The sequence below is a fragment of the Passer domesticus genome, chromosome 3 (genome assembly GCF_036417665.1).
Source record: "Passer domesticus isolate bPasDom1 chromosome 3, bPasDom1.hap1, whole genome shotgun sequence".
NCBI classification, from domain to species: Eukaryota; Metazoa; Chordata; class Aves; order Passeriformes; family Passeridae; genus Passer; species Passer domesticus.
The window spans coordinates 61224852-61250670 of NC_087476.1; the positions used below are offsets into that span (position 1 = coordinate 61224852).

Below are 25819 nucleotides of genomic sequence, written 5' to 3' on the forward strand. Positions count from 1 at the left end.
TCATAATAAAAATCATAAGTGTGATGATGATGATGATTATTATTTTCAGTATTATTTTCCTCATGCTGTATCTGCATTACTTGTGGTGAACATATGCCTTTTTAGGATTGGGATGCAGAGCAAATGCATTACACTGTCTATTTGTTATCTAGATAGTTACGTGTAAGAGCTACATTTGTAGAGGTTTGCAATATTCAGTCCTGATGGTCAGGTCATCTTCTGATCTGAAAACCAACTCTTCTGTCTATATGCTGTTCTAGCGAAATGTGGTTAAAATAGCCCTAGAATTCACCATTCCTTTGTTATTTGGGAAAAATTGTAAAACACACAAGATAAAGTCAACTGTGGTCTTTTGTCCCTGATTGCAAGAAGCCTCTCTGTTTCCAGACTCTCAGCCTCTCACTGAAATCAATGGAAGCTCTCGAGTGAAGAGAGAAGATATTTGTCCCCTTGTTTGCAGCTGGTGCAACATGGTGTATTTAAATATAATATTTGCAATTTCTTACAGATTGGTGATTATGGCCCAATGTGGGTATATCCTACCTCTACATTTGACTGTGTGGTGGCAGATCCCAAGAAAGGTTCTAAAATGTATGGTCTCAAGAGCTACATTGAGTATCAGCTGACCTGCACTGTAAGTATATCTGAAACAGGATCTTTTGTCTCACAAATATGTATAATTTGTTCATAAATAGAAATTGTGTAAGACTTGGTAAGGGCATTGTAAGACTTGGTAAGAGCATTGTAAGAGTAAGTGGTAGTTGTAATATTTTTTTACCCCAAGGATTTGCTTTTTTCTAGAATTTCAAGTTCTTCTGTATTAAGGCTCTAATTCATAAATTTTATTTACATTCCATGTGGTTACCATTCTGGTCCTGCTTGTTTCACATGACTGTGTGTAGATGCCTGTCCAAGTTCAGAGTTGTGTTTCTCTTACAGAACACTAATCGGTCTGTCAACCACAGATACAAGCACTTTGACTGGTTGTATGAGCGGCTCCTGGTTAAATTTGGATTAGCCATTCCAATCCCTTCTCTTCCAGACAAGCAAGTAACAGGTAATTATTCCCAGTTCTGAATTCATGGAATGGGAGATAAGAAAATCAGATTTTCATAAGGTTCAGTTATTTCTTACTGTTATTCCCATTATTCTCCACTCAAAACTTATAATGAGTTGTTATGACTGATTGATAATAACAGATCAGTACTAGGAGAATCACTTCAAAACTCAGGTTCAGTTATCTAGTGATTTAAAAAAAGGTAATTAAAAGCAAAACAAATCCCCCTAGTTACTACATGAGATAGTAATTACTGTTGGAGAGAAGAGATAGCTACTTCTATTCTGTATTTGCTGATTGGCTGGGCAAGTGTTTTTGCATGGGTTTTTTGAGGGTTGGGGAGGGGCGTGCATTGCGTTTGGTTTTGTTTGGGTTTTTCTCTTTTGCGTTTGATTCTACATATGTTATGTTGTAGGAGCTTTGACACAAGGTTCCCAGAGGAAAGGGAGCATCCAACCTGACTGGTTGGGATGGGGATTTTTTGCTTCAAAGTAAAATGTTGCAGCTGTTTCTCCTCTTGCTTGATCTCACACTTGATTTAGAAAGCATCTTTCATTCATATAGTGTTCTGCTCTGGTTTGATGTCAGTTCAGCTTGACCAAACTGTCTGAAGCTTGTGGAAATCTTTTGTTCTGACTTCAAGAAAAGTGGAATTGGGTCCTTTAAAGGCACTTAAGTTTAGTCATTGCAACAGAATATGACAATGCCTATGCATTTTCAGTAGTCTCTGGCTGCCTTTCTACAAGTATAGGCTAGAGTGCATGTGAAGGAAAGAATGGACACCTGCATAGGAGGAAAATGCATTACTTGAGCCCATTTCCATTTGTATGTTTTCTGGTAAGATTATACAGTGTTTAAGATAAACAGCCAAAACCAAACATACAAGCATCGGCATGTTGCCAACCACATGGCCGTGGGCATCACTCAAAATGCAGCAGCTCTGCTGTGTTTGAAGAAAGCTGAGCATTGATGAAGTTGCTGGGATAAATGCCGAGCAAACTGAAAAGTGAGGAAGTGACTTCTTCCCCTTAGCCTCGTGTTTAGAATTGACCAGCATTTTTATTAAACGTGTGCATGTCTGTTAACAGGAAACCAGAAGACACGCTGGGGTCCCTAGATTTCATTGTAATTAAATCTTAAAAGACCCAAGAGTCTGGCATCACACCTTGGCAAAATCCATTGCCTGTGAATTTCTGTCTTCTGGAATCTGTAGAAGAGAATACCTTGTCCCATGCAAAAAAACAATAATTTTTTTAAATGCGAGTCTCTTTTTCTGAAACATGAAGAAACTGGAAGAAGGGTGCTTATCTTTCACTGTGTTTAGGAGGCTTCTTTCTGAAGACTGTCTACAAAAGCATTTCTGTCAATTTGTCTTGACAGAACAAGACTCCCACCTGACTTTGTCAGGATCCTAATTTTAATGATATACTGGTGATGATATGCTTAATGATCAGCATGTAACTTCCAGCTGCTGGTGTTCTGCACTCCTTGCAGGAATGCTGTGGAGATTTCTGTATAGATTAAAAATGAAGCAAAGGATTACTGAAGGGTATAGAATGTCTTCCATAGTGTTTGATTTTTTAAAATTTTTTTTTTTGCTATTTTGCAGGAAAAATAACCATACACAAAGTTAATTTTTCATTAGTTCTGTTATTTACCTGCTAGTCTTGCTAGTTTCCATATTTGTAAAAAAACTAAAAACCCAAAAAAGCCCAAACCACAAACCCCTCAACTTTGTAGATCTGCTGCCATAGTAACTATGCAGTAGAATTATATTGAAACAGTACATGCGTTCAAGGCTTTTCATCTGCACTGCTGTGGGAATCAGGAGAGTTGGATGCCAGAGGAATCTCTCTTTCCCTAAAATTCCCATTCACTGTATGCTTTAGAAGTCTGATCTCATGCATTTTTTTAAATTAGAAAGGATTCTCTCAAGAAGACAGTTTCTACTAAAACTAAAAGGTTGTTATGAATACACAGTGATGATGCATTACTGATTTAAGAAAAATGGTTACTTATTTAGTTTGTATTAAAAATATCTTAAGTACAAAAAAAAAATCAGTTACAGTCTTACATGTATGTAAGACTGTAACTAACCAGTATATAACCTGTATATTCTAACCAGTTTATGCATATGATTTATTGATATTGTTTGATTTTCCCCCCCAGTTAACCTATATGGAAGTATGTTTAAAGGAGGCACTGCCTTTTAAATCTGTGATTTGTGTTTGAGTGATTTCAAATATTTTTCAGCAATCCATTTTAATTTTTTTGAGCTGTTTAATTTCAGTGCTTTGTTAGCTTGTACATGGCAACTTGGATTGTAGTTCTTTTTTCTTCAATGTTTTTGAATCTCATATTGACCAAGACTTTACTAAACTGTTCCAGAAAAATACCTTCATTGCAAGCCTATACCTGGTGTTTCTCTTGGGTCATCTGAGTACCTCATTTTCCGATCCACAAGTTTATTAGGTTTTTTATTTTTAAAAATTGTTTTGAATTGTGGGTGGGTGTTAGTTTTTTTAATATTTCCTGGCTATCTTAAAAAGGATGAGAACTCTTGATCAGTAATCAATATACTGTAATTTAAGGTTCTTTTGATTTGTTAGCATAATGGGCCATTTATTTATGAGTTGGACTCAATGATTCTTGTGAGTCCATTCCAGCTCAGGATTCTGTGATTCTTGTAAGTTCTGAGTCATTAAATTGTTGATAACTCACCAGATGAATTACAGGTTGTTTCAACTTAAATTTTAAAAAAGGAATTTGAAGGTGCTAGCCTGTACATGTAACAATTATTCTTCAATGTGTGACAGGGCGCTTTGAAGAAGAATTTATCAAAATGCGCATGGAGAGGCTGCAGGCTTGGATGACAAGAATGTGTCGCCATCCTGTTGTCTCAGAAAGTGAAGTTTTCCAGCAATTTCTCAATTTCCGAGATGAGAAGGTAGGAAATGAAATAAAGTTCTCACACAGACTGCAACTGAGGAATTGCTGCCCCCCCCCACTTCCCCTTCAAACCAAGGGTTTGGTTCTGTAGCTGCCCCACTGTGGGCAGTAGTGCTGGGCTGGGAACTGCTGGGATTCCTAACTCAGCTGATTGATCAAAGCAAAATTGCTCCAGTTAAATGCTCCCCACCATTCCCACACCGCTGTGCTCCTCGAAGTAACTTCGTTGCCAGTCTTTCAAGGGACAGTTTGTATCCTCCAGCAGAGTTGGAAGATATATAAAACTCTTTTGGCTGTTGCCCTACTCTCTCTGCTGGATTTACTAATCTCTGTGATCCTCTGAGTGGTGCTGCTCTGCTAACAAAAGCAACTTCATAGCAGATCTAGGTTGTGCCTGATCCTGTATTATATTTAAAAACAATGCCCTGCCCCCATCCCTCAAACCCACAGTTTTCACTGAAATTTCACTGTTGCAGCCTTACCTGTTATAAGAAGTCATTTTTTATTCACACACACTTTATTATGCTTTTTTAAAAAGAGATTTTAATACCTTCAGTAAACGATAAATAAAGTCAACATTTAGTAAATAATGGTTTCTTCATGATTGAGCTCCAGCTCTGTTGCTAATTAGGAAATAAACAGAAACACTCTGCTGCTTTCTCCTCAAAATAGTCACACTTCTAAATACACATAGCATTTGCTGAAAAAGTAAATTATCCAGTCTGGTCTTAAAAATTTCCAGGGTTCAAGTCCCCTGTGACTAAGGTCAGAGCTGACCAGTTTTGAGTCAGAGGCTGAACTACCAGCATACTTCTAACCAGAATTATTCTGTGATCCTGTAAGTAGAGGCTTAATAACAGTAAGTACTAGTCCTGGTGAAATGCTAGTTCGATGGTCAGTGGGGAGTTGTATAATCCTTCCAGCTAGTCAGCACTTCTTAGTTTCTTTTTTATAGATGTATAAACAGAACAGATGTTGCAACACGTAGGGAATTTTTAACCACTAAGAACTTAGTATGATTATTGCATAATAGTTTCATGATCTTCTTGAGCAGCTTCTGATATGAGACTTATCCTATGTGTGGAGACAGCTGAATATCATTGTTCTTACACGGCATCTCAGTAATACACAAGAAGGGTCTGTTGACCCCAGAATTTAGATAACAAAGGGCACAAAGGAGGAGGGGAAAAACTTTGGAAAACTATAAAAAGCCTTGGCTTCTCTGAAGATTTCACTTCTTAATGAAAGGTTTTAATTCAGGGGTGGTCTGTTGATTAACAGTTCTCCTAAACATTTAATTCACTCCTTAAACACACGCCTTTAAAGAAGGATGAGTGGTGGTCAAACTTTGTGTCTCTTTTTTATTTTTTTTTGTTCTTCTTTTTAAGGAATGGAAAACTGGAAAAAGGAAGGCAGAAAAAGATGAAACTGTAGGAGTCATGATCTTTTCTACAATGGAACCAGAAGCTCCTGACTTGGACATGGTAGAAATGTAAGGTGATTTTTTTTTTCCCTACGGGCAATATGCATCTGGGTATACAACAGATGCTGAGATAATCCAAAACTCAGATAGTAAAAGTGCACATATATTCATGGATTTGAAGAGGTATTCATCAAGGCAGAGTTGGAAATTTTTTTAAATAATGAGATTTTCATATCAACCCTTCCAATACTTGGCAGAACTCTATGTGATGTCTTTTTGACCTCAGTGGCTGAATGCTAATCCTAAAACAATTTATGTAAAACCAGTTGATGGGATAGAGTACTGTCAGATCCTATGGAGTTGTCTTGTATATTGCTGTGGAAGTGTGTTTTGATCTTTAATCTTTCAACACTTCCAAAACATGCTAAGCTTACCAAGCAGCTTAGGATAATTGTAGATGGACCAATAAGCAGAACAATGTTTCTGTAAAATAGTTGTGTGTAATGTACACACAGTATGATTTGAATGTCTGTAATCCATGGAAAGCTATTGAAAATGAAAAGTGATTTAAATTATCAAATTTAATTCTGGAAGTGCAAATGGATATATTTCTTTTACATATGTGTATATTACATATACATGCACTTTTTAATGTATATTCTGTAGGTGATAAACCTTTGGGTTTCACAGAGACTGGATTTACTATGCAGCCTTTATTTGTCTCCTTTAGGCTTAATAATTTTTCTTAGAAAATGTAGTATGTATGACATGCATTTCTTGCTGTTCTGGAACACAGAAACCTGGCTAATGTTCGGTGTGTGTGTGGATAAACTGGATGGAAGTGTTTTTTGTAGCAATGCGGTAGTGTATCTACACCCAATGCAGGCTTTATGCAAGTGGTGCAGTGCATATTGGGTGGATAAAATGGCTGTGTGGTAGCAGTTCTGCACCAGCAGAAAACTATGCACATTTTTAGGTCACTTACACTTCAGCCATGGGGATTTCAACCTTGACTACTTCGCTTTAGTGATGTGGTTTCTGTATATCCCAGTGGTGTAAAAGCTGAAGGGGTGAATGAGAAGGAGGATTTTGTACCCAGGGTGCAGGAGAGGGAATGTACTGCATACACATCCCTGGCAGAGAGTGCCCAGCATGTGGTCTGCTGAACAGTTTGTGCCCAAGCAGGGAGGGCACACCAGCCCGAGGAGAATGCTCACCTGGGATTTGGGTTCCTGGGCTGAGGCTGGCAGCCTGGAGTAGTGCTGGGGAATTATTTCCAAGCAGTTGCAGGGGTGGCTGTAACATCTCAGATGTCCACATGTTCTAGTGCGTGGGAATGCTGTTAAAAGTGTGTGTGACTCTTGAAAGCCATTACTCCACTTACAAAGTGGGCAAACCAGCTTGTTCAATAACTGTTTGGTTCTTCAGTGTGATGTTCTTTACTGAACAATTTTGTTACTATTTTGAGAGTCCTGCACAGGTTCATGAGCATTTTCAGTGATCTTGAGACCACAAAGTGTGAAGTTTAGAAAATTAAAGGATGTTTTGTCGTGAGGTAAGGGGAATAAAGCGAGAGCCTCTTAGAAAGCTCAGGTGCTGGTTTTGTGCAAATTACTATGTGTGTATGGTTTCCAGCTGAGGAAGGAAGTGCTGGTGGGGAAGTGGGAACCTCTGGGTTGTTGGGCCACAGCTGGAGCTGCTGCCCTGGCTCTGGGGAGTCAGTGTCCCCTGGCTGTTACAGCTGTCTCATGCAGGCTTTGGCTGAGAGCATTTGGAAGAGCAGATGCAGTTTAAATAAATCTTGTTAGAAGTGATAAAATATACATTTAGTTTTCTTTTGTAAAGTTCACAAATCACTGCTGTGTATGCAGTGCTGTGTTAATGGAAAAGTCTGATAGCTGCATGTAATATGAAAGTATGCATACATATTTCCCTAGGAAAGTTGCTACATACTTTTTATTTACCTATGCTAGACTTCTATCGAAATATCCGACACAGTTATTTACTTTTCATTTTTTTCATTGTTGTATGAATTTCACTACTTCTGTTACACTGTAATAAGAGTGCTAGTCCAGTGCCACATGTCTACAAGTCTTAACAGAGGAGGAAAAATGGAACAAATAGTACTTATATCTAAAAAGGGGAATTCTGAATTTAGTGAAATGGCACAAATTTAAAGGAATGGGTTTATATCTCTGATACTTTTTAAGACAGAGTTGACATTGCTTAACATTTCAGTATTGCATTGAAAGTTAACATTATGCATCTATTTTTTCCTTTTGCTCTTTCAAAATGCCACAGAGAGCAGAAATGTGATGCAGTGGGTAGGTTCACCAAAGCAATGGATGATGGAGTTAAAGAGCTGCTGACAGTGGGACAAGAGCACTGGAAGAGGTGTACAGGGCGTAAGTGTCCTTCTGAACTCAGCACTCATTTCTCTGGTGCTTTTCTCTCTTTTTATGTGTATAATTCAAGGCACATCTTTAAAGAAACTCCTAAGTTATCATGGGAATTGTATGGCATTCTGGCTATTTTCAGTCTAAGAGTATAAACTGTGCAAGCTTTTTGTTGGTATGTTTGATGTGGGGCTTTTTGTTGGGTTCTTGGGTTTTTTTCTTTATCTCAGAAATATCTGTTCTCTGCTCATAGGTTTAAAAATACCTGAAGTTAAATAATTGTAGTAATGCAGCTAAAGCCCTTGTTGGACCTGTTCTCATATACTGGTCATTTATTTGAATTTCAGTGACATGGGCAAAATAGACCTGTTTATTTCATGAAATAATATTTTCAAATAATTGCATCTTATTAACCCCTTATTTAGGACCCTTGCATGCTAGGAGGAGTGATTTAAAGATGAAATGAGTTTAAGAGAAAAAGAAAAGAAAAACCAACTTGATTCTAACTTAATCTTTAGCCCAATTCTTTTTTTTTTCCTATCTTGTCTCTTCCTTCCCACAGATATTTAGGGTTGCAGAACTTCACACCAAGTCCCTATGACTCTGCCTGGGCTCTAATTTCCTAGTCCACAGCAGTGTTCAGTGTTTGTGGCCACCACAAGGCAGCTATTGAAAGGAAGCAGGTACTACAGCTGAGGATCATAATAAGAAACACTTCAGGGCAGGCTGTAGTGTCTGGCAACCAAAGACCTATCACATAAATCTCCTTGAATCACCTTAATTTTTTTTACTCTCCTTTAAACTCCCACAAAAAAACCGAAAACAGTGTCCCCAGAACTTGAAGTATATCTCCTGAGTTATGTTTTTGCCTCTTACTAATCAAACACTACAGCTGAATATTTGGGGCTGACCAGAGAGAATGGGAAGTTATAGAAGCTCCATCTCTCATGGAAGTGATTACATTAGACTTTAGTATCCATAGGATGTTAACTTTAAATAATTTACATTTCTCAACTTTGAATAAAAGGGTTTCCTTCTACCACCTCTGACTCTCCTGCTGCACAAAAATAGTCTAACACATGACAGAGCTCTAACATGGTACAGATCTTGCTTCACTAGCAAATTATACTGAGGGGAAGGTGGAGAACAGGGGAAGGAATAAGGTTCCTCAGATGAGAGTAGAAAAACAGCATTGCTTTGCAGTTACAGAAACAATGATCAAACCAAGGGCTGGCTGTGACTTGTACTTACACTAGAAATTGAGTATTTTTTTAACTGCCAAAGTCTTCCTGAACTTACAACACTAGTGGCTTTAGATACCAAATGACCCTTCTAATACTTACAACTATTAATTAGCATAGATGCAACAATACAGTTGTGATTGTGTTTTTCAAAATATTAAAATTTTTTTTAAAAATTTATTTTAAAAAACTTTTTAAAACCTTTCCAGACATTCATACTGAATATAAAAAGAAAAAAGAGACTGGTAAACTGGAACATACAAAATTTTAGAGGTCTCTTAGGGTTTTAAGTTCCCTGTCAGCTCTAGACTTGACTCTTAATTGGAAGTATTTTTGGCACTTCCTGAGCAATAGTTACATGCCTTCCATTCAGTGAGATTTAAAATAACTGACAGTGGAAACTTCTTAAATACATGTGAAAAGAAACCAAAGATTCTTCACTAAAGTTTCCACTGGAGATTCAGTATCAGTGTAATGGCTCATAACAGAACTCTAGTACTCTAAATTGTACTCAGAGTGTAAGACAGAGCAGTTATCATAAATAGTCTGACTTGTGGAGAAGAGCGTGATCAAAGATAATAAAATTAGGCAGTTGGGGTGGGAGGTTGATTTGGGGGTTTTGTGGTGGATTTTTATACCACACAAAGGTGTTCTTCTGTAAAAATCAGATACTGTGGGATGCTAGAACGACTAAAAACCTTCTGTTTGCCTGGGCAGTGTACCCTGTGAATACAAATATTTGATAACAAAACCCATATGTACTTGGGTTTTTTTCTGCTAGCATAGGCAGCATATAAAAAGTTGCTTTTGCTTTTCAGATTGCTTTTTAGGCCTCTGGAGTGGTGCTGTTCAAAGTGTTAATAATGAATGCACTCATAAATCACAGCTGATTGATGTAATTGTGATGAAGTAATGTATGCATGCATGTTCAATAAATAGATTACAAAAACCGATTTTATTTTTCAGATACTTGTGTAATTTTTATACCTAGGTAATCTTGATTTCTAGTGCTTTTAAATATAAATTCTTTATTTGAGAAGAGTTTAGGTATTATGGGTCTGTATAATAATCTCTCTTAAAATATTAATGAGATTTATTCTTGATGTCACACTTCAGCACTTCCCCCTCTTCCTTCCCCCATGAGGGGGAGGGGAAAAAAATCTCACTGTATGCATAGGAGGACTGAGTTAGAAATGCAGTGAGATTTCATTTTTTTTATTAGCATTCACACACTGCTTCCCCAACTGTTTGTACCTTTCAAGAATCCAGATTGCAATTGCTTTATCCAGTTTGGAACATGTGTAGCAGGGGTGGGGGTAAAGAATAGGATTGTAAATATGTCACTAGAGAAAATGTAAAACCTAGTTGGTTTTGACATCTGCTTCATCAAGTTTTGGAAATGCTGCAGATTTAGTCTCACTTACCCATGTTGGTTTTTTGCTTTTGTTTCCCCTCTTTTCCTCATCCTTTTCCCACTTTCAGCACTACCCAAGGAATACCAGAAGATAGGAAAAGCATTGCAGAGCCTGGCACTGGTCTTCAGCACTAGTGGATATCAAGGTACTTCTATAGCTTCATTTGTACTTTGCTTAAAAAGAGGTATTTTAATTACATCATGCTACATTTTTTTTTCTTTTCTTTTCTGAAGATCTTTATGCTTTCCTCTTTGAGGGTTCTAGAAAAAATTCGAAAACCTTTCTTTTGTGTATGTTATGGGGTTTTTATGTTCTAGTCTGCAATCTTGTCTTCTCTCACTGTATAATCTTGTGGGTTGGTAGTGATGGAAGATTTTAGTTTGATCTCTTAATATATAATCTGGTCACTGACCTAACTGACCAAACATGCTGTGGCATTTTTGTGATATCAAAGGGAAAGGAGAGAAAAATGGGGCCTTGAAAATAGCTGTCACAGAACTATTGTGTGACTTCATGATACAACAACTCCACACAGTGATGGAAAACTTACTACAATGTTTTATAATCCATTATGTGGGCTGGAGGGTCAGGTACTGTAGCCTTTCCTTGTCCTTCACCTTTGCTTCTCCTTCAAGAGCCCTAAAAAAGAGCCTGTTGTGTTAGGTATGAAAGCTGTGGGAGAGAAAAGGAGGGCATCAATTGCTCAAAGTTTTCCTAAAATGTAGTCTTTAGACCAAGTTTAAAATATGTTAAGCTTTATTAATGTTTTCCAGACAACTGGAAAATATTTCCTCATATACAGAGTGTGCCTGTTGAATCAGTTTTCCCTGAGATTCTCCTTTCAAAGGTGTTTGAGGTTTTGGGTTTTTTTCTTTCTATACTTGATAGCAAAATTACTGTCTTCTAAAACCATAGAAGCTTCCTGAAATGTTTCCCTAGAAACAACCTTAGAAATTTTAGTTGACCAGTACTTACTCTGACTACTCATCTATCTCTTGCTTTATAATCTTCAAACATTTTGCCCCATAAATGATGTATTAAAATGCAACCTTCTGAAACACAGATTCTCAGCTGCTGAAAGTATTGGAAATAGGCATTGTCCCCATAGCTTTTTCTCATCTGTGTCCTGTACTTCAACAGGATGACCGCTCAGTTAGAATTGAGCATAGCATATTGCATAAAAAGTCACTTTTGGATGTGAGAATGTAATAGAGGATTTGCGTGGTTATGTAATCTTAGCATGGGTTAGAAAACTGTAAATCCTGCCTGGATAAAATCTGTAGCAAGAAGTCTTGAGAAAGAACTGAAAATTGCTTGGGCTCTAGCACATTCTTTTGCCAGGGTAAAGGGAAAACAGTGCGTTGTAAAGCTAGGATACAAAATTGCAGATCAGCCTTAGAAAGGAAAGCTTTGATTTGATTTCCAGCATCTTTGAATGGTATGAAAAAATTGATCCCATGATAGCTTGGGAACAAGGCAAGCATGTCTGTCTTTGGTCTTTGCCCAGTCATAGCTGGTTGCACCTGTATCTTGTTGAGAAAAGTCCCCTACAGATGCCTTTGCCTTGATTCCACATGTTTTGCTCTTTTCAAGAACTTGTACCTTTGTATTATTTCCAAATTAATAATATATGGAATTCTTTGCTTTTTAATTTGAGTTTCCAGGAAGAGAGAGCAAGTAAGATGCAGATGTGGCTTTAAATGGCTTCATCACTGCTTCTCTCACTCTGTCCTGCCTGCTGCTCATGTATGGATTCACCTGATCATTCCATCAGGTACAGGACTGTGGATTAAGCAGAGTCTCTGCAAAAGACATAAGTACCTGGACTTAAACTGATAGGGCACAGCTTTCCAGATCTCAGTATATAAAAGAGGACACATTGCTTCCTATGGAGTAGTAGCTAGGCTGAGTATGATGTATGATTTTTCTGGACTATCAGTAAGAGGAATGGCTCATTCAGCCATGCTTAAGGACACTCAGTTCAGTTTCTGTTGTGAGCTGAATCTCTTCATCCTTGGTTTGTTTTTTTTATTTGTTTGGGGTTTTTTTTGGATTTCTTGTAATACTACTGTTCTGAAAGTTTAAGCATATAGACCACTCAGGATTGCAGTGACTGATTTGATTACAGAAGCATTTCTACTTACTGGTAGCTGACTTCTGACATACTGTGTTTACTGTTAGTTGGTTCATTTGCACAGTTAGGATGGGATGCATCTATTGCCCATACCACTTTCATCAGGGATGCCTGCTTGCTCTGCAGAGCTTTATGTGTAGTGATGTCTTCTGCCTTCTCTTGTAATTTCTAGCCTAAAATATTTCAGATTTCACCAGCCAAGATCACTTGTTAATTTGACTCACTCTAGCTCTTTTTCTCGTGCTACAGAATGAGCCTTACCTATTTATTGCCAGCACCAGTGTGTTAGGGATCTGTCCCCAGTATTTGCAGAGGCAAGGGTACCTTTAAAACTATTAAGGACACACTGAGAGGTTCTGATTTAAATTGGCTACGGGCTTATGAACTGTCCAATTGGTTCCAAGAATCTGCACTTTGCAAACATCATCCTGGTCCAGAAATGCATATTGGACAGTACCAGAACATGCCTAGAAGTCCTGCAGCCTGGCAATGTGTTGCCTATGTTACTGTGCCATAGGATACTCTAAGGTTAACACAGCCTTAAATTGCATGGCTTCTCTTTAGCGGCACCAAATCTGGAGGAGTCTTTCTCCTATATTAAGATAATGTGAATGACTGGTATGCCATTCAGTCATAGTAAGATCTCCTAATCCTACATCACCCCTCAGGAATTCTGTTAGGCAGTTACACACAAGTTTCACTATCCTGTCAGCTAGCAACAGGCAAATCCTGCTTGACAAGCTGCTTGTGTGCTGGACGTTTCAGTTTGAGGTGTATTTATCAAGAAAAGCTTTGCTGTAAGTATTTGCTACTAGTAAATCAAATTTTGTGATTTTTCTTACTGAATTATATTAAAATGAACTTTGAAAGAAAAGAAAACAAAAATATTTATTGACAAAAAAAATCATACGTCCCAGTCAAGACCTGGAGTATTAGTTCCCCCAGTATGTCTGGTGTATGCCTTCTAAAATGATTATTACTGACATTTACCAAGCAGTTGAACTGCTAAGAGATGTTCTATTAAACACTTCCAAAAGGCTTCTCATAGTTGAGAAGCCTTATGACAGTATGTAGACTGTAAATCAATGAAAATATCTGTTTCTCCTTTCAACCCTGGTTGGGTTATCTGTGGAATATTAGTGGCCATTTTAACTGCTGTTTATATAGCTACCTTCAGTCAATGCTTTTAGGTCCCCTCTGTTTCTTCTGGGGATGTATGTACTAAACACTAACATAATTTTGTTATAAATGTTAGCAACATTTGAAGCTTTCTGCTACTCCATTGATAAAAGGACCCCTGACATCCTGATGTATCCTTTCACTGGGACCCAACTCAGCTTTCACAGACCGAGTTAAGGCAATTCCCAGCTTTGCAATGGTTCAGAAGCTGAGATTCCAGAAAATAAAAGATGATTGGTTTTGGGAGGGTTTGTCTAGATCCTTTGAAGCTCTGATCTATGGAGGTTCCTTGAGTGAGTACAGAAGGGGAGGATTTTGTTGCTCAACTTAAATATACATACATACATACTTTACATACTTTTCCTTTTTTTTTTTTTGTTGTCAGATAAAGAAAGTTACCATATTTCATGGCATTGTAAAATGAACAACAACATCTAGACCAACATAGCTTCTGACTCTGAAGCCACACCATGTTTTATCCCAAAATCTAGGAGTCAGTTGCCTAAGCAGCAGTTACTTCAAGGTTGCTTCTGAGCAGACAAAATAATTCTGAAATACTGAAAATATTTAAGCCTTAAGCCTGAAATAATAAAATTGATCACCCTCCAATTTTTTTTATTGTTTTACAAAAATGTGAAGATATGTTGTGAATTCTGTACCTCTTGAGTCTCACACTGGGAATTAGTGTTGGTTTTATTTTTAATTTATCCTAACAGGCCCAAATAGGAGAAAAATAATGATTTGTTTAGCAGTGTTTGTGTTACTGGACTGATTAGTTCTTAGGATCGGTCACTTTGCCTCACAGCTTTTTATGAAACCAGTCTAATGGAAAGGAGGAATTGATTGATAGAACTGAAACAATATTCAGTCATTACCTTGTTTCCTTTAGGACATGCTAAAATAAAGGAATCCTATATAATAAATCTCTAATGTAATCTCTAATAAATCTCTAATGCAATCTCTAATAAATCTCTAATTTGACCATATGTTGTAGCAAAACAAAATACTTTAATGCTGAGATTAATCATTAATAAAATCTATGGTACTTTTCAATTAAGTCACTGATTAATATAGAATAAAATCAAAAAGTTCATAAAAGACTAACCACTGCCTAACATCAAGACATGTCTGAAAGCATAAGAAAACTCTTTTCTTAAACTGAAGTTTGATATCTGCAAACTATACCTTCGCCTTTCTACTCTCTACCTCGATTTGCTTTCTGTACTGTTGACTGCATGCTTTGGACAAGCTAACATGGATGGGAAGGTGAAGTTGCATGAAACACAAGAATGTAAGGCTTGTTTCCATCTTTGTCCCACGTAGCCTGTCCTGTTAGTAATACAGTGTTATGAGTGCTTGTGCTGTTGTCTAGCTTAGGATTTATGGTGATGTCTGTATTGTTAAGCATAGATTGTAGGGTGCTTTGATCTGTTTCATATGAGGATAAAAGTTAGAAAGTCACTCTGAAAACCAGTGATTTTTATAGAGCTTGAAAATATTGTCTAAGAGTTCTCTAAAGGATCAGAAGTCTTGTCCAGAAAAAAAGTTACTTGAGCCTCCTTTTGCTTCTCTGACCTTTGAACAGTTATGGTCCAGGACTGTCAGAGAGCTCAGGACTAGCAGCACATCAGCTTTGTCAGTCCATCTTTTGTAACCCTTCTCATTCTTCCTTCCTTTTCATCCTGGTAGACTTCCTGTGTATTTAAACTACATAAAATTATTAAATGTGGAAGTAAGTAGTTCTAGTACTATGGTAGAACATTAATTTTCTACAAGACCTTCAGTTTTCCTCCTTTAATGTTTTTTTAAAATTCTTTATTTCTGCTGGTTATAAAAGGATGGCTAGCCATTTATTATTGTAAACAAGATATTTTATAAATTTGCCTTGAATCAAGGCAAGTTTCTTATTGTACTTGACTTACTGTAATTTGAACACTGATGTTTACTTCTAGGAGAATCTGATCTCAATGGAGCAATAACAGAAGCAGGGAAAACTTACGAAGAAATTGCCAGTCTTGTAGCAGATCAGGTAGGGGTATTACAAATGCAGTGGCGTAGTGGGTACAAATATATCACTTATTTGGATTACTTCTGACTTTTCTTTCTTCCTCTTTGAATAAAACATGGCTGCTAGTGCTATAGACCAATTAAATTGCTATTAACACTTTTAAATGCATTTTCATCTTCTTTTCTACTCTGTGTCAGCTCAGGGGGAATGTGATGAGAGGGCATTTCTGTTGGTCAGAAAGCCCACATTCTGGTTTCTAAAATACTAAAGTGATTGTTTGGTTTTTAAACGTGTTCATTTTTTGATGTCTGTGAACTCTCTTCATTACTGATACAAAAGATACCAGTATTTAATAATGATTAAATTATTTAATATTTAATAATTTAAATCAAGGACAGTTATATATTTAATATATAATATTTAATCAAGGACAGTTTCTGCCTTCCCTCTGCATTCTCCAAATATCTACAGGATGCAGATTTTGCTGTTGCTCTATATGGGGTAATACCTGTGTACTGGACCTGCTCCATTGCCTTGACATGCAGTTGCCTGCTTCAGTAAAAATCTGGCTTAAATAAACCTTGATTGGTTTTCAAGACATATCGATATTTAGCATGTTACGCTTAAAGTCTCCAAAATGCAGAGACTCTTTATCTCAAGGCTGAGTCTGAAATTTCTTAAGACACCTTTCCATGTTGACAGCTAAGGAGATGCACCTGTGCATGTACGTATTTGTATATGTCATGAGAGACTGCACTGGAAACTCTTCTTGGAGGAAAAGGCAAAACCCCATCACTTTATGAGCTAGTGTTAAATGAAACAAAGAACAGAGACATCATGCTCATGTACAATGATGCTCAGTGCCTTGCTCTAAAAAGCTTATATTTTTTAAGCCTTTTCATATATGAAAAATTTGCATAAACAATTAATATTTTGGTTTGGGTTTTCTTGACTGTTTCCTTCCCTTTTTCCCCTTGGCCCCTTCTTGGCATCATGCTTTCTTTTCTATGATGTTAATTTGCCATAGATATTTTTGCTTACACTTATGCTTTGTTTATTAGCCAAAGAAAGATCTTCACTTTCTGATGGAAACAAATCATGAATATAAGGGATTTCTTGGTTGCTTCCCTGACATCATAGCAGCTCATAAGGTATGTGAAGAGCCTTTCTTTTTAAGGGCTGGGCAGTGGGGACAGCAGCAGGAGTGGTGGTAAGGTACCCTGCATTTGTGCAGCGGCCTGGCCCCTGCTGCTGAAACACTGGAAGTTTCTGTAAACTGGGGTGTTGATTTTTAAAATAAGAAGTACTTAGAGGGAAGGAAAACAAGATTTTCTCTCAATAATATCATGATTTTCTGCTGTAGTAGAGCAGTAGAAGGTTCATGATTTTCTTCAGTTTGACTTCATGTCCCATTGGGGTGAATAGTTGTAGTGTAAATTTGTAATATTTGAGCCTTATGTGATAGCTGATAATAAAACCATACAAGTATTGTAGGAAAATATTAAAGTGTACTTGTGTACAGTAGTGTGGCTGGCTTGCTGATATGTGATAAATAATCATGCACTGCATAGAAGTTTCTTTAATATCAAAAACCAGAGACCAGAGCTAAGCTCTGACATTTCTGAGGGAAAGAAAACACAAACAAAAAATATACCAGCAACAAAACCCAACCATTTTGTTCTTTGCAATACAAAAGCCACGGTGTATACTTTTGGATATTCTGCCTTTTTTTTTTTTTGGCCATAGAGTTTTCCTTATGGTCATGTGTCTGCTGCAATGTATTTAAGGAAACTAAATATCGTGAAGTATTAAAACAAGTGCACAAGCATGTGGGGTTGGGGTTCTTTTTGATCACTGGAGGTGTTAAATGTATAGAACAAGAACATAAGAACATACTTCTGAGAGCAACAAAGATAAAAGCATATCAGATTTATGTATTCTTTATTCGGGATGTTTGCAGTCCCTCATCCCACAGAATCAATGGGGGAAAATACCATAAAGGAGAAGAAATGTTTTTAAAACTTGAAACATAAGCCTACTGCCAAGAGACATGTAAATAGATTCTCTTGCATGTTGTTTGGCACAAATACATTGTGTAGGGGAGGCATATCTTTTTATGCTTGTTATTTATGTGACTCAAGGATTTTCCTGAATCAATGGCATTGCACTGAGTTGTAGTCTCTTGAAAAACAGTGTTATGTTGCCTTCTCTTGTAAAATGTGCAAAAAAGGTTCTACAAGCTTTTGGATGTCAGTTATGTTGATCATCTGTAATTTGAAACTTGGTCCATTTGTCCTTTTTGTATATATCCTTGTGTATTACTGCCTGTACCAAACTCAGTTTGCTTATGATTCTGATCATGCCTGTGTTTGAAGTAACTTTTTGCAAGGACTCTTGGAATCAATAAAGTGAAATAACAGACTTTGGATGAAAATGTGAGAAGGCAGAATCAATCATTCTGTGTACATATGTGTATTGAATGCAGACTCAAAATGTAGCTAGTGGCATTTCAGATTACTGTGAACACCCCTAAGCTGACTACTCTTTTAACCTTTCTACATTTGGTTTCTACAGGGAGCAATAGAACGAGTGAAGGAAAGTGACAAGTTAGTTGCAACCAGTAAAATAACGCCACAAGACAAACAGAACATGGTGAAACGTGTGAGCACCATGGCTTATGCACTACAAGGTAAACCAAATTTTGAGCTAAATGGCAGTGTTGTAGAACTCTGAAGGACTTCTGTTAAGCAGCATACTTTGAAAGAAAATCTTTTGCTACCAGGAATAAAACCTGGGCATGGGTTATTTGTGGGGGCTTTTTTGTGACCTGCTTAGATTTTTCTAAATTGCAGTTATTTTGCCTCTCCCTTTTTTTTTAAAATCTCACATCGCTATTGCAAAAAACACATATTTTGAAAATGCAATTTAAACATCCCAAAACAACTTCCCTAGACTGATTCTTTGATTTGGAAGTGATAATGTCTCAAATTAAAAGCATGGACTGTGATGCAAGAAGCAGGTCACTATTAGCAGAAGTGTTTTTCTGACTTTTAGTTTAGTCAGACATAATCCATCTCCCAGATGAGATTCATGTTCTTTTGGATAAGATCTTTATTTCCTGGATGTTTTTTGAATGATCTTTTTCCTCTTTAGGTTAGAGGTGTTGTAAATATAAGGTGCAACATACCGCACTAGAAAAACTGGGGAAGTGAGGAGTCAGGGCTCAATCCTGCAGGATATCAAGCCATTAAGTGCATCCTGTGACTGACTTCAATGAGATTACTCATTACTGAGGGGGTTGCACCATTTATAGATGATTTAAAGCCAAGAGTACTCGATATATTATGTGACGAAGTCAGAGTAGCACGCAAAATTGATTTTAAAAACAACCAAGAAAACTCCTCATTTCCTTCCTCTTAGTCACAGTGACGCAAAAGGATTGTGTTTTATGGGTGGTAATTGTGGAAGAGACTTCTAGGATGAGTTTTACAATGTAGCATATTTCTTCTCCCTCCACTGATATCCCAAAATATATTTAAGAACTTCTTTGAGCCATAAGCTGTGATCTGAGATATAGAAATTGATGTAAGGTGTTACAGATTCAGTGATGCTGTTTCTCAGGTATCTATTGAAACAGCGTAAGTCAAGAAGGAGTCACACAATACTGGTTGTATCATTTGTGTTCTTTTTTGTTGAGCTAAGTATTTACAACTATGGCTTACAACTTGATATCTATACCCTTGGAAATCTGAATGTCCAAGCCAAAATTCTGTTGGAAATCCTTCAGGAAGGAACAGTTACCTCAGTAGAAGAAAATCTGCTTATATTTTTTATTGAATCTTTGTGCACCTGAGTATTGTAATACAAGAACCTGGCTTTGTCCAGGAAGTGCCCAGGTTGGCGTGTAATTGATTTTAATTACACACCAATCTGACACACAGTTCCCTATAACTTGAGTGCTGCAAGCAGAACAGGTTGTGGAAGCATGAGAACAGTCCTCCCCTGCTGGCAGGGCTGGACACTGAGCTTACTGCAGAGTAACTAACTTGAACCGAGTGAAACTGTTCCTAATTATAAATGCTTCTGTTAAATAATTTGTCTCCTGGGTCTGATTGCAGCTGAGATGAATCACTTCCACAGTAACCGGATCTATGACTACAACAGCGTCATTCGTCTCTATCTGGAGCAGCAGGCACAGTTCTATGAAACGGTAAGGGACAGGGCTGAGCACTGTTTGCTTGGCATGTACTGTGCTGCTGCTTTTATAGGAAATACAGGGTTTAATCCATGCTCCCACGGAGCAGACATTTGAAGAATTGTACAAAAAGTGGTAAAAGGAATTGTAAAAAACCCTGAGAACTGAAAGAATGAGTTAAAATAATATTTTCCTATAGATACTTTCTTATGTACATGATTGTTACAATAAACCCAGTAGAAATAAGAACCACTGCTCAGCCACCATATTGTTGATAGCTTGACTTTTTTCTTCCCCCCAATGCCTGTACTAGGGTTACAAAGAATTTTAGCTCTCCCATGTGTAGTAAGCAAGGCCTGCTGCACTGAACAGAACAATAAAACATTTCAACAAAACTTTCCTCCCATGGGATGGGAATGAGAAGGGAAGCTTTTGTGATTTAAAGCCTGATGTATACAAGTGTGGGGCAGGAGGGACAGGAACGTTTCAGGTGACATTAAATATTTTAAAGTTAAGCACTCTCCCTACCACTGTAGTTCTCATTTAACAGTGTTCTCATGCATGTATCCTTTGTGATTTTTTTAAAAATAAACCAAGAACAAGGTTTCTAAAGTGATATGCTGGTAAACATTTGAGTTTGAATGTGCTGCAACCTGACTTCTATCACTAAAAGGAGTCTCATAAGTAACTGGTGCCCCTTCACAGCCATAAAAGTTGCCAGTGGAGGTTCAGAGGTATCTTTAGTGGGTGACAACGGTAGGTCCCCCATCAGGTCACTTTGCTGACTTTCCTTGACACATCTGGTGGGGTTAGGCTTAGCTTGCCCCTTACCATCATTCAGTCTCTTGTCCACTCTATTTCAATCCTTCTGGTTGCAGCCTCACCAGTTTTCTTCTACCAGTGCTGTCTCCCCCAGTACATGTTCACATGTGGGGTCATGGCTACCATGAGAACTGTGGGGAGTGCACAGGAACTCTGTCCTGATGTTTCAGCCTTGCTTCAGCAGGGAGGTGAGCTTCCTGGAAAATCTGTCTTTGTTCCTGTGGCTCTCTGGTGCAGTGCAGTGCTGTACAGGCAGAATAACAGCCCTGCCTACAATGCTTTCTCCAACACAACTGGAGCAGTGAAAGTACTAAATTAACAAGGCAGAAAGTGTATATATGAGAAGTCTTTATAGTGGAATATTTTGAGAGTCCTGCATGCACAAAACCTGCAGTAATGCCTGCAGTTTTTAATCATATTTCTGCACAGTGTAAAGTGACTACATATTAAAATAAATATCTTCTGTTTCTTTGTTTCAGATTGCACAGAAGCTGAGGCAGGCACTCAGCCGCTTTCCTGTGATGTAGAGAATATGGAGTATTCAACAATACAGAACAACTCCAAAGTGCTTTTCTGATGTGGGGGCAATGCTAATGAAAACGTTAGCCTTTGCAAAAAAAAAAAAAAAACCCAAAAAACCCCAAACCAACAAGAATCAGTTGTAAAAAAAGTATTATTTCAAATTTTACTTTATCAGCCTAAATCATACAATAAGGCTCTCCTGTCTTGAAAGCTCTCCCATTTTTATCATTATTTAAATAAAAACAGCTAGGTAATGCTGTCAGTTATAGGGATCTAAATTATCAAACTGATATACTGCCATGGTCTTCACGAAGACTAGTCTATCAATTGTTATTCCAAAAACTCTGGATCAACACTAGAGTGGTGCATTTGTAGCTTTTTTTTTTTTTAATGGGAAAGCAGACAAACTTAAGAAAATTACCTAATACTCATTATATTAAGTTGAGCTCTCCAGCATTTCAGTAACCAGGAGGAATTATATTCATGTATGTTTCTGCACATGGTTGTGATAATCTCCTGAATGAATGCTTTGTTCTTAAGTTTTCTTTCCCATAAGCAGCCATGGCATTCTGCTCCCAGTATGACTTCTGGCAAATATAAACCATTCTTCCCTCTCTTCTTTTTCCTTCTAACTAAATCTTGTTCTTGTGGCGCACCACCTCGGAGCTTATGTCAGGCTCACTTTTTCACTATGCACTGTGTAAGAAGACAAAGTACAAACAAGGAACGAGCCATTCAGGAAAGTGTGAAAAACAGTTTTCCATACCAGCACTTTGACACCCCCAATGTTATGCCATAAGGCACTGGTGTTTCTCAGTGCTGTACAGGGCCAGCTTCCCCTCTGACAGTTTGTACTGTTTCAGCAGAGGGGACAATGCCACATCTAACTCCAACTAGTAGACATCCCCAAATTCCAACTAAGCTCAGGTCTTCATGTAGTAGTATGGTGTGCTATTGGTTCAGGTTGACTTTTTGTTGCCGTCTAATGCAAACTCAAAGGTGACAAAGGTACTGAATAACATCATTAGTTATTACACAAACTCTGTTCTTTGATCATCATCTTTTATCAAGTGACTCAGTATCCTCTTCCATACTACTGAAATACCATTTGAGGCCTTGGCTTTTCACAGAATCAAACCAAAAAAGCCACCACCAACTGTGTTCACAATGGGCACCAAGTACAGTAATTCATTTCTTGCCATAGGCAAGCAGGAAAGCCAAAACACAGTTTCTACTAAAATGTGCCTAGAAAATAAATATTTTAGTTTTAAAAAAAAACTAAAAAGGCATTTTACCAATAAGCCATTCTAAGTGACGGGTACAGTCTGCCAGTTCAATAGTTGCCTTACTCTGTTTTGCATTGGTGTTACTTTTCTGTGCTAGAAGGAAAATCTGGGTCTGCCTGAATAACCTGAAACCAAACCAAGCCAGACTAGGCCTAAGTCTAGATGCTTCTTAGTGTCACGAGTTTTGTTCACCTTTTATAAACCTTGTCTTTTTCTCCTCCCAATTTTAGTTTGCTTCCAGAATTCCATAGTGCAGTGTTGTTTGATACAGCCATTTAAATATGTACAAATTGTAAAGAATGTGTATAAATGTTTTACACCAAATGTAAGATCTGCTTGCATGTAGAAGCAGCTTATATAATAAATTGTTACAATGTGTACAGTAAATTCTGAAATCACTTTTTCAAGCCAGCATTTTTTTAGCATTTGTATATTCACTTTTTGGTAATGAAATCTCTTTGTAACAGACTCTTCATTTGGGAGGGGGAAGGGGGTTCTTTTTACCAATCCTTAAATAGCTCCATATGCACTAAGTTGAAAGCTCTTTATCTTGAATAGATTGTTTTGGAATCTTAAGTGTAACTCTGCATTTCCAGTGCAGGGAAGCTATGACAGTAGCAACTGTGTCAGATGCAACATTTTGGCAAAAAAAAAAAAGAAAAAAAAAAAGAAAAACTGTTTAAAGATTTCTAGTAAAATGAAGTTAAACTGATAATAAATATTTATGTATATCCACCAGACTATTTTATCTTTTTTTTTTAAATCATCATGTTGGTTTTTAACAGGATGAATGCAGTATGAGGCAAATCCTCCCTGTAGCTTTTCACCAGCTTACACACTGGCCAGATGAATGAGGAAGCATCCATGTGTCTTCCATAAAGCAGGCATCCCAACTGGATGGTATAATAGTGCTAGTGACTGCAAACCAGCAAAGGCTGTGCATATGTTGTAAGCTTTCTTTATTCAGGTCAGTCCAGCTCGTGGCTGATGGAACCCTCCTGACTGCAAATAAGTTGTAGAGCACAGTGCTACTGTGTGTTCCTGGCTTTGTGTCAGCATGGTGTTGACCCAGAATAGAAATTTGATTGTCTTTGATATTTGTTTTTTAAATTAGACATGAATAGTGGCATAGTTTAATTGCATGAGTTGGGGGCAAGAGAAACTGTGCACGCTAAAGATGTAGTCATAAAACAGAAATAGCAAGTTAGTGCAAGGCTTGAGCAGTGCTCTCCTGTGTTTTGTTTGTCATAGCTGAATAATTAGTGTCTGCAGCATCAACAAGCCTTACTACTGTTTCCTGGCTTATGTTTTCCTTCCAGGGAGAGCCAAACACTGGCATTAGCCCAGTGACTTCATAAAAGGCATCAACTGCCCAAGCTGTTGGGTTTAACTTTATACTTTTAATTGCTTATTCTGTTACTGCAACTACATCCGTTTTTAAAAAATAAAAATGTAGCTGTACAGAGAGGAAAGATACCTGCATTTCTTGTTTGCAATCCAACATGAGATTAAACTGCAGCAGCAGACTCTGTTACAGGGTGTGGTTTTGGAGGTGTTCTGTTGACTGCAATTAGAGAGTTCTTCAATAAGCCCTAACTTTACATGAGTATGGAAATTTTTACACTCTTGAGCAAATTCCTTTTTCTGTGACAAGATAATTGAGAAAGTGCTACCATAACATACACTCAACTCTGTAAATCCTAATTAAATAATACATCAATTTTACCGCTTCCGAAATTAGTGTAGTTCAGGCTCTTAGAAGGAATTCAGACTAACAGCCTTGTAAAGAAAATTCTCACAAAGGAAGAGATGCATCTCTGGTGCTGTGGCTGAGTTTGACATACACCAGACACTGCCAGTCTGGATTGGCCAAAATTACTCTCTCCACAGCCTCAGGACATGCAGTCCAGCAGCAAGGAAAGCATTCACTAGGCAAGTGTCCTGCCACTGCTGCTTCTGCTTTTTGTAGGGCTTCCCACGAAGACGTGTGCATGCACCAGGCAGAGGCTGGTCAGTTGGCAAGGGGCAGGGGGTCTTTGGTCAGTGGTTTCTTTCACATACTTTCCTGTAACTCTTCTGATAAAATTAATGCTAACATCTGAGGTAACCACTTGAGCAGAAAAAACCCTTCTTTCCTGTCTAAACAACTCTAACAAAAACCACCTTATAGAATTAGAAATATATTGACTGGCTGGTGACCAATCCGCCCATTCTGTCGCGTGGCAATGTCAGTTACACCCATGCTGTTTTAAAGAACATCTGAGTCACAAACTTGGATTAGCTGTTTTTCCCTTTTTTTTCCCCTCTCCCATGGCTCTTTGCACATGAGTTGTGACTCTGAGATTTTGCAGTATTTTTGGGATACTGAATTTAAACTGGCTTAATTTCCGTGTCTTACAAAGAATGTGTTTGCCTATTTTTCATCTTCTGGGCCTTATAATCTTTCCTCATTGGCCAGATTTTCTTAAATTATCCTAATTTTTTTTGTGTTCCTTTAGATTCCAGCTAGTATTCTTACTGCCTTCCTGCTGAACTTTCTGAACTCTAGGTTCTTCTCATTTACAGATTTAAAAATTGTTTGCTTCACAATAGGATTTATTAGTTTATTTGAACTGATCCTGTCTGCCTGAAGCCAGCTTTCTCATTTTTACTAAATATTGTTCTTCCCTTATTCTAACCTCTGGCTGTATTCTGTTAAAATACATTTTTGTATGTCACAGTTTTCTGTCGGGAATGAAGTAAGACTACATGTAATACTTATTATTTTCTGTTAACAACAGACTTCTGCTACCCTTAGTTCTCCTTTTATACCTATCCTCTTCAACAACTATTCATTTTTAAAATATATTTGCTAATAAACTTGTCATAGCACACATTTGTCAATTCAAGTCCACTTTTAATTCACATTGCCTTCTGTTGCAATTAAATCTCAGTAGATCTAAATCTAAAATTTTTACTCTTCAATGGTTTTTAGTCTTGTGAAATGTCATTCCCAAAAACCACAAATATTTGATGAACTGTTCTCCTAAAAAGTATGTAATTCTAAAGATGTAATTAAGTTGCTAGCTCCAAGAGGTTTGTTAGAGGTCATCTTAGAAGAACAACAAACAGTAGGATTTTTAAAATAACAGAAAACATGGGAAGATTATGGGGGCTTTTAAAAAAAACAGTATTAAGTGGTTTGGTTTCTTT

General features: G+C 37.5%; 1 protein-coding gene across 4 annotated transcripts in view; it reads left to right on the forward strand.

The window, feature by feature from the left end:
- The window catches only part of SNX9 (sorting nexin 9), a 60533-nt gene extending 37511 nt beyond the window's left edge, over window positions 1-23022 (forward strand). For all 4 annotated transcript variants that reach the window (XM_064413426.1, XM_064413425.1, XM_064413423.1 and 1 more), the window contains exons 8-18: window positions 509-634; window positions 940-1057; window positions 3874-4004; window positions 5395-5498; window positions 7731-7834; window positions 10549-10626; window positions 15747-15823; window positions 16864-16953; window positions 18377-18491; window positions 19921-20012; window positions 21299-23022. In XM_064413426.1, the coding sequence (XP_064269496.1) occupies window positions 509-634; window positions 940-1057; window positions 3874-4004; window positions 5395-5498; window positions 7731-7834; window positions 10549-10626; window positions 15747-15823; window positions 16864-16953; window positions 18377-18491; window positions 19921-20012; window positions 21299-21346 (1083 nt within the window). In that variant the 3' untranslated portion in view covers window positions 21347-23022. The remainder of the gene's footprint in view (window positions 1-508; window positions 635-939; window positions 1058-3873; window positions 4005-5394; window positions 5499-7730; window positions 7835-10548; window positions 10627-15746; window positions 15824-16863; window positions 16954-18376; window positions 18492-19920; window positions 20013-21298) is intronic.
- Window positions 23023-25819: the final 2797 nt, after the last annotated feature.